Source organism: Aythya ferina, assembly GCF_964211825.1.
Source record: "Aythya ferina genome assembly, chromosome: 15".
Classification (NCBI taxonomy): Eukaryota; Metazoa; Chordata; class Aves; order Anseriformes; family Anatidae; genus Aythya; species Aythya ferina.
In genome coordinates this window covers 7,482,875-7,498,574 of record NC_140314.1, presented here as the reverse complement: position 1 = coordinate 7,498,574, position 15,700 = coordinate 7,482,875, and the positions used below count along the sequence as shown (strand labels likewise).

Genomic DNA, 15,700 nt, shown 5'->3' with positions numbered 1-15,700 from the left:
TTTGAAAATCTAAGTTGTTCAGATTTTCTGTGTGTTTTAAAAGTAACTGTGGCCTAAGGTTAAAGACTGTCAAAGAATCTGGATGCTGCCTTTTGTGGCCTGTAACAGATCTGTACAGCAGTACTATACTGTTACCAAAGGCTTTTTAGACATGGATGTATTTCACTATGACCCACGGAGTACAAAGCCACAGTAAAATAAAGCAAATAACACTGAAGTGTTTCCAACTATTTCTGTGTTTCCTGCCTCTCCACATTGGTAACAGTGGGATTTCTACAACTGACTTCAGCAGTAGTCAATGATACATGGATGTTGTATATGAGGATGTACCCTTAATAATGTATAAAGTAAAAACTACCCTATAAATCAGTTAACCTTATCATAAGCAATCACTGAATGTCATTTGTGGAACAGAAATGCCCTTCTAAGTAGAGGGGAAGCAGAAAAAATTCCATTGACAAAAGTCGACTGCATATTTAGACTGGTGGAAAAAGTTGCATAGAAATACCTGCTGAATATGGGTCCATAGTCCAGACCTAAGAATTTATCACTCCACTTCACTTAAGGGAGCTGACTGGGAATGCATGTTTGTAGTCACGCAGTGTTCTTTCCAGTTGTGGCCTTATAGGTGCAATTTGAAGAACTTTCTTAAAGCACAAGATAAACAGATAAAGGCTTTCCACAGTACCTGACAGCCTGTGTGAGTGAGAGACGGGGAGTGAAAGAAAGAAATTAAAAGAAAAAGTGAGTATTCTGGTAGACAGAAACAGCATTTTCTCTGCTGATCTGTTTCGTGGTAATGCTGAAAGCAGGGAAGTTCTAAAACCCTAACATTCTGGAGTGATCACTGAAGCTGTTATCAGATCTACCTCATCATTATTTTTTTAGTGTCCCTAATGGAATGGTGAGTGGTGAAGTTATTGTAGATTTGTATAGACCTGGCAGAATAGTCAGCATGGAAGTAAGCGTGCTTAAATAAAGGAGGTGCCTGAGCTGTCTGCATTTCTCTCTATTAGCAGTTAAATTGGTACAATGCTTGAAGAAACTCAGGTGACCCGTGTTACATGCTGAAAACATAAAACATAGTATTAGATGAGATGCATAGCATTTTCTGACAATGACAACTTCTAGCCTTGCAATCAGATTGCAGTTACTAATTCCTCAGAATTTCATTAGTTTATTACTCTCCTGAGATGCCACTAAAATAATAAATGTGAATTTGTTGGATGGGTAATTCTTTTTTCACTGTTCAGGAAATTTCTATAAAATTAGGGCCTTGATTAAATTCATTAAAGTTAATGGAGAGATATCTGTTGGCTAATCAATAAGGCATGAACAAATTACTGAGTATTCATTAAAGTCATGTAGCATGCTTTAATTTTTGGTACTGTTGTAATTTCCCCAGCATTATATTGATCCCCAACATCGTATTAATATTTTCCTGCTTCTCTGTAATGTCTTGCCATAAGCAGGTTATGCATCAGTACCATTATAGCATTAGCACATAATTTTGAAATTATGATTTTGGTCCACAAGTACTAAAACAACTTCTTAAATAGCTCCAAGAAATGCCATCTGAGACAGTCAGACAGGTTTTGGCAAGATTAATGCCCAAAGAAGGACCTTTCAAAGAGTTCCAAATCTTTTCCTTTCCAAATGGTAAAAGACAGGTTTATTTTGTCTGTTTGTGTGTTTGTGTGTTTTTTAGTGGGGTGTTTGTATTCAAATTATTTTTATCATATATGTAAGTCTAAAAAGAACACAAAGACTGTAATGCCTAGGTAAGTACTGATAGCAATTAGATAACTTCTGTAACCTAATTTGACAGCTGTGTGTATATTATGGCAAAATTGTGATAACATCATCACACTCCTACATTTTAACCGGAACCCTAATGTAGACAGTGCTCAAACTGGATGAAGTTCAGTTAATGTGAACTGACTGGAATTTTGCATTTTTCTCATTCCTTATTTACTTCTTGCTATTTCAATCTGTCTGTAAAGAAAAAAAAATCTTAATTTCATAGTAAGCTTTTTCTATGGTGCCCTTCATTTTACGACACCTTTTTCACAAATATTTATGCATTTACTTATCTTATGAGGTGTGGACATTGTGTTATGCTCAGTTATGAGATGGATAAAGGCATTGATTACTCTGGGACAACATGCCCCAATGTGTCAATATGGAGGCTGGGACTTGAGTTTTCAAAGTGCTTTTTAGCTACTGTATCCAAAATGCAGCTCCCTTTGCCTGCAGTTACGCTTCTGAGGGCTGGAAAACACTTCTCCTTCAAGAAGATTTCTGGGGAAAAATTAGCAATTTAGAATCGTGGTAGCAATTAATACTCTTTACCTTGATCATACAAGAACTGATTGTGGTATAAATTCTGTTGATATGATTAAAAGATGCAGAATCTCTGTTCTGGCTGTCTGTGTGCAGACTTTTGAGTCTCATGCTGAAAGAGAGAGGAACTCTGGGCTCCTGGCTCTGTGCAGGCGGACCCAGGCCATGGTCTTTTGTTTCTTGGTGCAATGATGTGTCTTCAAAAGACGTTTAGATGTAGAGCTTAGGGATATGGTTTAGTGGGGACTGCTAGCATTAGGTCAGAGGTTGGACTCGATGATCTTGAGGTCTCTTCCAACCTAGAAATTCTGTGATTCTGTGAAGTACAGCTGGTATGCTTCATATGTGATCTGCTGACTAACTTGTCTAGCACAGGGGATAAGAAAGGGCCTTGCACATAGGATTTGCCACAAAAGGGGATTCAGTGTCCTCAGTGGACCCACCAAAAAATATTCTCCTGATGCAAACCAGCACCACAGACCTTACTTCTGACTTTCATCCAGGTCCCAGATTCTGAGGGACAGGGTCCACTCCTTTGTAAAACAAAAATTTTATCGTTCTGTGTTCAGAGATAATTTAATCTGGCAAAACTGAGTCATAAACATAAGCGGACAGACGGGATACTAGTAATGTTCTGGCTTGAATTAATTCGAACAGAACACTGATTTAACTTCTTTCAAGTGGAGCAATAGTGCCATCAGGTGGACGTGAAGATGAGTTATTCCTGGCAGAATTGTAAATGTATTTCTGCTTCAGTAATCTGGATTCATCTTGATCCACTTGATCTTTTATTAAAATTAACAGCTTAATTAACACTAAGTCCTGTCATTTAATTAGTTTATGAAGCATAATCAGTTGCATAAAGAATGACGTAAAAACATATGGTTTATTAAATACGTCTCTTGAATATGCAAGTATAATATCACCAGTTAGCATAATCAATTTTTATACCCAGAAATTTTATTAATTCAAGTTTTTTACAGCATATGCTAGCTATTATGCAAATGTTGAAAATTAAATGGCCCACAGAGATGCTTTTGATTTCTCCTGCTCTTAACATTTTTACTAGGGTCTGTAAAGACCAAAATTCAGATGAACAGAGTGGACTCCCATTCAGTCTCCCAGTGGTATAACGAGCTTCTGCTTAAAACATTGGGGAACATTGTTTAAGTAGTACTTACGCTCTTATGCTACTTCATATGTTTTTTAGCAATACGCAGTCACGCGCTAATAATTGCTCGTGACCTTTCAAGGTACAAAATGTATAAATAAATAATGTGCTTCCAATGGGAAAGATTGTTCTTGGCACAGATATTAGTCTTTTTTTTTTGAGTGTCTGTTAAGATTTGACGAGGGCTTGAAACTCTGAAAAAGAAAGAAAAGAACAGTAAAATGACACCATATGTTATAACTGCATCTTCAGAAAAGTATTTTCTGTATCTCTTATCTGATAATCATTCCTTAAATGTACCATATTGTGTACTCATAATAGATATTTAAAACATAAAAAATGTTGCATTTAATTGTCATATCAATAGTTCAATAACAAAGCAATGAAATTATATACTAAGTTTTTATAAATATAAGCTTGTATTCCAGTTCTGAAATCTCTGCAGGTGAAAAAAGGGACTGACTACGTAGAGCTGTGGGCAAAATACAAACACAGTCCTGTGTTAAATCCTTTTTACGATGGAGCAGAGCTGAGCACCTCAGAATCAGATCTGTAACAGCCAGCGTAGGGAGCATGGCAGCTGCCTAGAGCTAGTCACTAGGAAGTCTCAACAGCAGGTATTACTCCATTCCATAAAGGGAGTCTTACCATCCTCTCCGATTTTACCATCTCCATCCCTGTCACCTGCTGCCAGGAATGCCGTGGGCTCAGCATCAGTCAAAGCTCTGGCACTGGCTGAGAAGTTCTGCAGGAAAAGTCTTAAAGATGAGAGGAAAAAGATGTGAGACATACTTCAGTCATGAAAGCGTTTGGAGTTAGTTGTTGGTAATAGCTGTAAAAATTTAAGCCTGATTCAATCCTTCCAACTATTTCAGAATTTCTTTATGAAATCCTTTTGAACTCAGTGGAAAATCTTCCTTCTTTGGTGAGACTAAGGGTAGGAAAAGAAGAGGGTCTTGAATCATAACACATAAAGACGAATTTGATATATAAACCGGAAAAAAATAAAATTAAAAGTTAAAGTTTACCTTGGCAACTCTGTAGGCCAGCAGCAATTTCAGCTTCTGTCAGCAAGAGCCATGCTACTGTAAAATGATAAATAACATTAGGTAGAGTTCACAATTATCTTGTTCACATTGATCTTGCTCTATCAGCCTTTGACGCTGCCTCATGGGCAGCCAGGTTTGATTAGTGGGACACTTGGAATGTAGGTCCCAGCGCAAGCCAAGGGAGCTGCCCTGCAGGAGCAGGCTATTCCATCCGCAGTGCATCTGCTTTGGTGTTATCTCTAGTTATGGCTTCAGGTGCACAAGCTGAGGATGAAACCAAATGTATTTATAGAACCGCATGACATTGTGGAATCTTTGGTTATTTCCATGCTTTTTTTGCATGGATTGTTGGGATGACTTGAAAAGCTCCCAGAGGAAAGATTCAGTTCACCTTGCTGCTTAGTTTTTCGCACACCAAGAACAGAAAAATCTTTAAGGTCTGCAGAGTCCTCTTGACTTGATTATTTTTCAGATGACAGAGATAATGACTTATACAGATCTCAGTTAAGCTCTCTTGACCTTTTACAGAAGTCCTGGAGCCACGTGATGGCTCACATACCCTAGGGGATAAGTTACTGTGGCTAACAAGACCTGCTAGCTAATCAGATTGATATTTATATCCCAAAGGAATGTGCATGGTGTTTTACACAATATATGAGGTGGTGACATCAAAGTAAATCGTCTCACTTGCACTTATTTATAGTCTAGTGAGTGATTTTTGAGCTGTGAATGAACTTTTTTTTCTACTGAAATGATAGCTGCAAATGGACATCTTCATTGTAGATCTTGACTTCCAAGCGTCCAATCCTGACACTAATTGCCCATGAAGCATTACTCCTGTAATTGCCTTAATAATCTTCAAATAATGCTACGATGATACAAATGTAGTAAGAATAACTGACATGCAAGTAGAATCTCATGTAGATAAAACTTGTCATTGTAAATCAGCCCGAGGTATTTTTAATAAGCTCATACATAAAGGTTGGTTACCCAATTACTGCAATATGTACGTCAGACTATAAAAGTTTAATACTGAAGACGTTTTGCTCAGTATTAATTCACTACATGGTACACATTTTAAATCATAATAGTAAATGTGTCCATTTATAGTATGATGGTTGTCAGTCATTCAGCAGCACAAAGCACTACGCACCAGTTAAAGGTAAGAAGTGAAGATGTGAGCAATGGAATCAGTAATATTTGGTTCTTCTTTTCTGTATTGAGAAGATATATTTCCATAAGGATTTGACCACTGGCCAAGCACAAGCTGTAACTTTTTTCTTGCTGGGTCCTCCATTTGGCAATCTAATGAAATCTGTTCGAACTCAGTGGCCTTGAGAAAAGGCTGAAATTAAAATGGTGTAAAAAGCTGTGGGTGAACATTATACACCCACATATTTATAGATATGCATAGAGTACTGTTGTAGGTTTAGATAGTCTTTGAGTAATGCCATTACATATAACATAAATCCTAACACCTGGTCAATGTAACATAAAGCTGCTGTCTTTTCTCTCAGCAGTCATATACGTGGAAATACAGACAAAGCTTCATCTTGCACTTCTTAGTTTTTCTTGGATTGTTTCTTCAAAAGATGAAGTCAGGCAAGGAGTGTTATTCTAAACCTATGCTATATGGTAAATTTAACATTGTGAAAGCAAAGCTTTCTGGACTGTATAAAAGTAACTGAGCAAGTTATTTTTAAAGACTTTTTATCCTGAACTGGAGAATATATAAATTTAATGATCCAGTCTTTCTGTCTGGGAATCTAGTTTTGCCTTTGGGTCAAATTCCTAGGAAATAATTGAGAATATGGCATGGGATCAGAGATTCCATATAATTCTCTAATAATTGTGCTGGAATTTCTGAGCATTCAAGAAGCAGTTCTTGTCAGAAGACCATGCTGAGATTACAAAGCATTTATTGATACAACTTTTTGAGTGTTTATGTAGTTGATTAGAGTTTGCCTGTAGATGGCACCAAAGACAGTTGTGTGCAGCCATGAAATCTCCAGGATTATTTTGGATGAGAGGGAACCAAAAAACAATGAGAATGGGTTCACAGGTGGGCATTCATAGGGAAGGAATAGAAGGGGAAAGAACTGATATTTAAAATAAAAAAATCTAATTTACCAAACCACAACTGAAAGACTGCAAAATATAAATTTATATAGTTACCAATGTGGTAATTTGATTTTCTTTTCTGCAGCTTGATACACAGAAGCTCTGATTTTCTTGTTTTCATGAGTATAAGACCTGTTGATAAGCAAATCAAAAGTTATTGAGCAACCATATCCCATCTCTTCGACAGTGTGCTCCTTAGGCCTTCTGTGCAGAAAGTTTTCCTGAAAGTCCATACCAGCCTAATGTTTTCTGTGTGTGCTTGCAAGCAAAAGTAACGTGGAAATTCAGTTTCATAAAATACGAACACTGAATAAGTTCAGATTCCACTGCACCCACTTATTATAATGTTGTAAAAATACAAGCAACTAAGCATAAAAATGTTATGTACGTGTCTGTTCAGGGATTTAATCAAGATGTATCTATTTCGGTAACCCATTCCAGGAAATGAATCCAGCCTTGGCCCCCTCTGCCCACACTGGGTGAAGGGCTCCAGGCGCCTCTGATGATGCTGCATCAAAGATTTTCCACATGGGCTGGCTGCTAATTCAAAGAAGAAACTTTACCAGTCTGTGCATGTAACAAATGTTCTGACATCCCCTTGCCCTTTCTGTGCTCTCTCATTCCTCTTGTTAGAAAATGAACGCCAGATTTTGAACAGTTGGAGAACTGAAACTGAATCTGTAGTTTACAAATGGCCCTAGGTCGTGATTTCCAAACGAATAGTGTGGTGGTAAAATTACTTGGAGTATTCCCTAGCAACATAAGAGTTACTAGGCAGCCAGCTTCCATATATCAGGAGATTTTATCTTTGCAAGCATGGTTCTGCTCCTTTATCCCTTCTTTATCAGGACAAACCAAATTTTAGTTTGAGAGATGGTACATTCAGTGTCTGGAGCAATAGCCTGGGTTTTGAGAATAGGTTTCCAAACCCTGACCCGCCACATCCTTCTTGTAAGAGCTTGTGTAGGATGATCAAAATTCTTTGATTCAAAATGTATTGATTTCCCACTTTAAGAGAGCATAGTAAGTCTTTATTTCGCAAGAGGTATTGGGAGGATTAGAGATTAAACTGTTCCTAATGGTAACGAGGGGACTATGTATGCAGCTGAGGTGTGTTTGAAAACTCAGTCATTGGGCTCAGTGGGACCCAGATCTGCTGCTTGTGTTTTGGGTCAATAATGAATTGTCTTAAGTGGAGGTAAAACATATAAACAAAATTTCCTTCATGCTGGGAATTAAGAAGCAGTATTACACTGAGTAGGATGGAATTACTCTAGAAACCGAGAACAGATTATCGGTGTGTTATGCGGGGTGTTGTTAGATCCTTTCTGATTTGATGTAGCATAAACAATGTATAATAGAATATGGGTTTTAACTGTGTGCTCATCAGTGTTTTATTTGTGTACTTTATTCATAAAAGCTTGATGCAGAGGATTTAATCCTTACTTAGCAGGTTGATCAGAGAGGTTATAGAGCCTCCATGTTTGAAGATACTCAAACTCATCTTAGCGCAGTATGATCTAAGTTGGCCCTGTGGTCAGGGGATTGCACTAGTGACCACCAGAACTCTCTTGTGGCATAGATTACTCTGTGATCCTGTGCCTTGGTTGTGGTAACATTGTGAAATCACCATTCGTCTCTTTGCTACTTAAGATGGCATCCATATAGACATCCTGCAAACAAAGGTTTTCTCTAGCACTATGGCAGTGTGAAGTCCAGAGACCACTCCTTGCTATTCCCTAAAAAAAAAATTGAAGGCTGCCACCGGCTGAACTTAAACTAATTTAAATGAACCTTCCGAGAAAATTTTACTTTACAGATGTTTTTATAAATTTCTGTAGTTTGGTGAATGAATGATGTGATCTTTCCTTTTACATCTGCTGCTTGGTTTATTCTGTGACAATATGCTACAAAGCAACGGGCATTAAGTGACAATTGGTACGTTCCTTGGGTGCATCATCTGGGATATAGAATAAAGGTTAAGGATGATTTTTCAGTTTTCTGTGTAGTCGATTGCTGTTGGCACTTACATGTCTGTGTAGTGCCATACTTGGTAAAAGTATGTCTTTAAATGGAAGATGAGCAGTATTGTTTTCATTTGTTAATGTCTGTCACACAAAAGAAGTTGTTTCCTCTTTTTGGAATTTATTCTCTTCTAATTTAGTTCAGCTCTAAAAATGTGCTTCCTAGGGCCAGCAGAAGATTTAACAGGGACCCAAGCATTGTTTTTGATGAACAGGCTATGAGCTTTTTTAAAAATTGAGGACTTAGAGTTTTACTGTAATTTCTTAATGAAATGGCTGGACGGCTTCAGTAAAATTTAAAACTCGTCTTGTTACTGGGAGTTACTGTTTTAAGAAGGATGGATTTTCTGATGAAGAAAGTTCTCTAAGTTTTACTTAAAGTTGCAGTATGTGTGAAAATTGCCTAATTCATAGAAGTACTTAATTCCCCTCTTGTGGCAACAGAAGGGACTGATGTACAGTTGTTTAACATCTCTGAAATGCAGGATAGTCTTGCATTTCTTGCATTCCACATGAGACTTTCATGTGTGCAACGAATAAAATGTCAGGCTTGTCACTTAGTGTATTGTGTGTGCCATCTGCTTGTGAATTAATGACATGATATTTTAATGATTAGCAGTGTGAAGAGCTAATGTGTGTGTTATATCTGTATGCTGCTGCAGGTCTGGATTGCTCTGGCTTGTTTCTTCAGCAGATAGGAAAATGAATAAGGTAAAAGGAACCACTAGTCTCATCATTATGCAAAATATTTCAGTGCTCTATTTAACAGCAGCTATAATTTAAGCCCAGATTTAACATCAAAGGCACTGGGGATAGAATTAAGATTTATATTCATTATAATTCTGCCAAGGCTTCAGTGAATCTGATTGCTAGAATTCCTCTTTTGCATTAACAGTCTTAAATCTGCCGAAGAGCTCTCTTACATGCCTGGGTATGAGTGAGCTGCACTTGCCTCACATAATCATCTCGCAATTCATAGAAATGCCAGCACTGAATGTTACATAAAAGTTCCAGCAGGCTTTGTTTCTGCTCTTCTTCAAAACAGCTGCCAAATTATGTTATAATTATCACCCAGTTTCAGCAGGGAGGATTAAAATGACAGTCTACTTCTGAGCTGGAACCAAGTCATGGTAGATGGGAGAGGTCTCAACTAAATGTTGATGGGGAAATTTCCAACCCACTCATCCAGAAATGCACAGCATCTACTCAGTCTACTGAACTCTGCATTTAGCCATGAATAATATTTACTTTGTTCGTTAATGAAAACAATGCTCTAACTAGCTCTAAACCATGTAAGACACTTACCAAAGGAAAGACTAGTTCTTTGTAATTTTCATACTTACGTAAATTGCTAATATAATGGGTTATATAGATGATTATTCATTATAATAAATGAAATAATTGAGTAATGGCTGTTACTTAGCTGCATAAGACAGATAGTATTTGTACTCTGCTTCACTTTAAGATAATCAAATAGCAAGGCTGGCTGTTTTTCATCCGTAGTGAACACAGACATTCACAAATGTGACAAAGTATTATTGTTTAGTAGGTATGAAGAGGTAACAAGCAACATGCTCATGATTAACAAAAAAAACCTCCAGGCCTGGCCCATGTCATCAAGGCAGTGTGACTTGTGACAGTGTCAGATGTGGGATTAGAACCTTCTCCTCTGTCTCACAGCTGCCTTAGGTTTCATGAAAGATAAATCTTCTTGAGGGAGAGTTACGTTTTAGGTTATAAACACTTTCTGACGATGTATGCTGTAGCCTAGTACTTCATTTTGTAAAATTACCCACAAATTTATTCCATGCTTTGAGCTATGTGTCAGCTCCTCTTAAATTTTTTCTCAGAGTCTCAGGTCTGGAACTGAATATAAATTATTTTTGGCTATCTTGTTAGCATTGCTTTTCCTAAAGGATCAGAGAACTAAGTAGAAATAAAACTCAACAAAATCAGGACAATTAAGCTTTCAAAGATGTCATATTGTTTAAGAACATCAAAACTGTGTCTGGCAAGTCAGCATGGTAAAGTACAGAGATGGAAAACCTAAACAAAACCAAAATAAATTAAAAAAAAAAAAAAAAGCTTTTCCCCAGATTTTTTAAATGTTTCTTTTTGTCCCATCTTCCAGCCATGATTTCAACACTAGGAGTAGTTGAAAATGACAAAGTGCCTTCTTTACAATGGAAACGTAACAATGCCGTGTCACCAAAACATCTGTACGTTGCAAGATTTCTCAGCAATCCTGTGTGTGAACTTGGTGTACGGGGAATTGCTAATGCCTGAAACAATATAAAAATGTACAAACACATGCTGAGTGCGAAGTGCTTGTTGGACGAGGTAATTGGAAGAGTCAGTCCAAGGCTGCCTTTGGTCTAATGCTGCTTATGCCTGCACCAGAGATTGGAATTCTGTCAGGAAAAAAAAAAAAGAGAAAGGCAGGGAATAAAACTAGATGAAAGTGCTTATTAACATCCTTAAAAAAGGTAGATAAAAATGTCCTAAACTCCTAGCCATGGAGGGCTCCCAAAGTTATTATAACACTGCACAAGCTACTGCTAAACTGGGATTCTGGGGGCGTGACAGATTTTTCACTCCTTAAAAAGAATATGTGCAGAGAGGAGTGTAAATTCATATTTGTAGGAAATCCTGAGTTAAAAGTAAACTATCTTTAACCCATTTACAAAATCTGATAATAGCTAAGGCTGCAGAGAATGAATTAATTAGGTCAAGCCTGTAGCTTTCAATGTGAGGGTATTTTTTTTTTTTTATTGTATTACTCCAAAGAAAAAATATTAGTAGTGACGTAACTTCAGAATGGGAAATTTGATGGTTAATATCTAAGCGTAATATAATGCTCTATTTGGGACTCATAAACAGAAGCAGCAAAAGCTGCTGCTGAAGCAAATTCCTCCAACAGTGTCTCTCTCTCCTCCCAAACTCTGGCTAAGATTAGCACGTGTGTCTGTTGGAGTTATTGCCACCTGTCCTAGTTCAGCTAAGACAGCCCTGTTTTCAGTGACTTCATCTCTAATACATGATGTCTAATGCCCTATTTTCCTCTGCTGCAATTTCTAAAAGAAATATCCTGGCTGGTTCACATCATCTCTGTGAGGTTTTGTGAGGAATTTGATTTGGTTTCTCACAGGACTGCCCAGTGAAATTTGCAAATATCAGATAGTTCTCCAGCAGAAAATTATGTGCCACCTTGTAGCAGTTCTAGATTAAAAAAAATAATAATAATAAAAAAATACCAGTGTTACTTTACTGAATTATCCGCTTGGTAACACTGGCCAGCCTTGGAAAGTGGTAGATGAATAAATTTATGTAGTTGGAAGTTGTTTAAAAGTGAACGTGGCATATGACCAGAAGTGCAAAGCATCCACTGCTGAAATGAAAATGCAGAGAATGAACAGATGTTCAGAATGTTTTAAAAATCCCTCACAATGAGTCTATGGATCAGATGCACTGTAGAAATTAACCCCAAAACTGTTGTTATGGGTTGAAAGAACAGGTTCTACAATGGGCTTAAATGTGCTTTTACTGCAATAGAGACCAAACAGAAATAAGGCTATGAAAACAAAGGATTATTTGCTAGTATAAAAATTGTGTCAGAAAGTAGCAGGCCAAATTGCTGTAATGCATTCTTCATTCTACCATTTAAACACAGCTAAATGCATGCATTTTAAAACATCAATTCAATGAAATTGCCAAAAGTCTGACCTTCTACTCCAATTTTGCCATCGCCATCAATGTCACCTGCAGCCAGAAAAGCCTTGGTCTCTGCAGCAGTGAGGACTCTGGCACTTGAAGAGAACATCTTCAGAAACAGCCTGGAATTGAACAGGGTAGAGTGCTGTGCTTGAGTTTTGTTCTATTAAATGACCTTGGCATGTTGGTATTTCTGATTTTCTAACTTAAATTCATGCCAAAAACAAACAAACAAACAAAAACGTAATGCTTGCTCTTAATTTCTGATGAAGTCCACCCAGATTCAAGGAAAGGCGAAGTACTGCATTTTGTTTTAAAAATAACAGCAAGGTTCTTCTAGGGCACCTAGAATGTTCAAAGGTTTACACTGTTCAAAGAAATACATCAGCTGAGCAGTACTTACTGAAGCTCTTCTTCCTCAATGAAACCACTATTGTCTTGATCAAGGATTCCAAAAACCTTCTTTATCTGATCAGGGGTTTTGCTGGATAAACCAACCGTGGAGAAGAATGACTTGTAATTGAAGGAATCCGCAGCTGGAAGAAACAAAAACCTCTTAAACGCTTTCCCCTGAAGTTGCTCCCACTGGATGTATTCCTGGGGAATATGTATGTCTTTTCTTAAAAATCAGCCTGCTCCTGTTCCTCTTGTTCCCCAGTGTAGCAAGGAAGATGATGTAGTGGATAGTTTCCCTTTTTAATCACTCTGTGCCTGTGGCCACATATCCTTTCAGCTAGTTTGACATTTTCTGCTACAATGCACATCCTGCTAAATCAGGATCTTTGCGATCTGTGTCATGCAATTAATAATAAATATTTAGAGGGTGCTGCTGTGGCTTGCAGACCAACTCCTAACATTGCATTTTCACTTTTGCTTTGGTGAAGAATTTGATAGAAAGTTAAGTAAGCTGCCGTCTCGAACTAGCTCGCTGAGCATTTGGAAATTAGGCTTGATCCTGCCAGGGAAGAACTCTAAGAGAACTGAGACTAGTCATTGATTCACAGCTGGTGATTGGATTCTGCAAGCTGTGGCTTTTTCTTTACATTTTGAAGGACGAGGATAGCCAGTTACATCTTCGACAGGTTTAGAAATTGAGAGGCAGCTTGGTACTAACTGAAGCTGTGGCCCTTTAATTGCTTCTCCGTGTTTCGGGGAATGTTACCCACCAAATGTGCACTTGTAAGACTTTCTGAATTCAAGGGGCTATACTTTAATGTAGCCACAATAAGATCTCACAGGGAAGGAATCTAAGGGGAAAATGACAGGCATGCCATCTTAAGACATAAAAATGATATGCATCTTCTGGCTGAAGAGAGACCATTCCTTACCCTGGCAGCTGGAGAGAGCAGATTCAATATCTTTAGTAGAAAGAATGTCAGTGATGGCCATTGTTGAACTGTAAAATAAATTAAATGTGAGCTACTTAGTCATTAAAATGACTTCTCTACCACTTTCATGGCTCTATTTGAAGTTGCTGCTGTGACAGTATGTGATAGGGGAGACATTATTCATCTAATTGTAAGGGGAGCGTTCTGTAACAGATGTCTGCAGCAGGTGCTTCCACTTAAGGCTGGGAAATGAGGGAGGAATTCTGCATGCGGGAGTGGGGGGCTTCTGGAAGATCTGATGCCTCTATTGCACTGGGAGAGCAAATCAAAGGTGGCTAGCACCACAAAACTTCATGAATTCTTTGTGGGTTTTCTTGGAGCTGGATTATTACTCAATTAAATTCAGCATATATTTACAGTATAAGTAAAAGATAGGGCCAAGTATGTCCCCTAGAACTACATCTGGAATAAATTTAATTGAAATTAAAAACATAAATCTGACATTATTGTCTATAAATGCAGTGATCTTTACAAGAATAAAAATAATAGTGTAGAATGAACAATAATCAATTCTTTTCAAGGAAATCTAAAATCAGAGGGTAATCTTCTGTTCAGCTGCACGCAATAAATATATTGACATTCTAAATTTGGTCTGCTGGGCTGCTGCATCATTAAAAGACTACATTTCATAATAGCTTTTAAAAAAGAGTCTTAATTATGTTTTGTTGTTTGTTTGTTTTGGTGTAGATGGTAATAAACCAGATTTTTATCCACACTTTGGCATTTCAGTATATTGAACAGTTATTGAGAGTTAAATATGATTCGTAATAGAATGGTGGAGGCATTTTCTTATGATACAGCAGCATTTGACAGAACATACTCTTTGTTTCAGTCAACCACCAACAGCTGCAACAGTCTGTTTGCCAAAGTAGTAGAAAATGCTACAAGGCCTGAATTTCTCAGTTATTGTAGTGTGAGTACAGCATCAATGCGTCTGCAGTTTTGTAGCATACTCCAGTGCAGACTGGGTGCAACTTAAAACTTGCAATGTTACTGTGAGGTAGCTTCATGTTAAGTAAGGAAGAGGGACTGAGACATAGAAAAGTTATTTCTGCAAACCACAAGAGAACAGAAATCTCTTATCCTGAATTCCTAACTGATCTTCAACAGCATCATCCATCCTGTCTAAGTTTGGAAAGCAGTATTGGTTAGAAGGAAATCAATGCTGATAACTATTTATAGTCTGTACGTTGATTTGAGATCTACACATTGGTTGAAACTTTGCCCAGAATATTAAAGAGATGCCTCCGTACCTGTTTGATTGCAGCAGAAGAAATTGTCAGTCTTTGCAGTTTCTTTCTGAATGTCTCAGGAGATCTAAGGAGACAATGGGACAAATCCGTGTTGATGGCAAGGAGCACTTCTCCAGCTAAGGCAGATAAGTTACTTCTGTTTTGCTAGCAATTATTTGGTCCCAGTGGCTTCTTGTGCAAAGTATTTCCCCCTCTCAGTTCTAGGCAAGGTAATCTGGAGCTCTGCCATTCACCTAATTCTCACTGCTGACAGGATAAAAAATGGGGAAGCATTGAAGGAAAAACTAAAAACTGCAGCATGGTCTCAGCTTTTGTGAAGGGCACCGGTCTGTCTTTTTGCGTCCTGCAGTCTGAATGCTGATTCTGTTCTATGATACCTTGTAAAGTTATGGCACACTGGAAGCTGGTATAAGAATGCATATTTCAATTGCATAGGTGCTTTCCATTTAGGGAGCATTTTGCTTCTGCATTTCTGAAAGCAGAGGGTCTAATCAGCTTACCTTTGTGGTCGTCTTGATGGGATAAGGAAGCCGTCTGGTTGGGAGGAAAGTACTTGCTGTGTGGCTCTCCCAGAGCTGAGCTTGCATATATATACTTTAAGTTGTATACCATATACAGATTTTAGATTTCAGCGTCACGA

General features: G+C 37.8%; 1 protein-coding gene and 1 long non-coding RNA gene across 2 annotated transcripts in view; one reads left to right on the top strand and one right to left on the bottom strand.

Annotated features, from left to right (window-relative positions):
• The window catches only part of LOC311444990, a 28,151-nt gene extending 14,282 nt beyond the window's left edge, over nt 1-13,869 (top strand). The window contains exon 4 of the long non-coding RNA XR_014698155.1: nt 12,896-13,869. This is a non-coding gene — a long non-coding RNA (uncharacterized lncRNA). The remainder of the gene's footprint in view (nt 1-12,895) is intronic.
• On the bottom strand, nt 10,884-15,124 carry LOC311444988 (parvalbumin, thymic). Its single transcript, XM_084536540.1, has 5 exons — nt 15,061-15,124; nt 13,748-13,815; nt 12,823-12,955; nt 12,432-12,541; nt 10,884-11,119 (listed from the first exon to the last, which is right to left on the bottom strand). The coding sequence occupies exons 2-5, from the start codon at nt 13,806-13,808 to the stop codon at nt 11,094-11,096; spliced, it is 330 nt and encodes a 109-aa protein (XP_084392666.1). The 5' UTR covers nt 13,809-13,815; nt 15,061-15,124; the 3' UTR covers nt 10,884-11,093.
• Between the last annotated feature and the right edge of the window lie 576 nt (nt 15,125-15,700).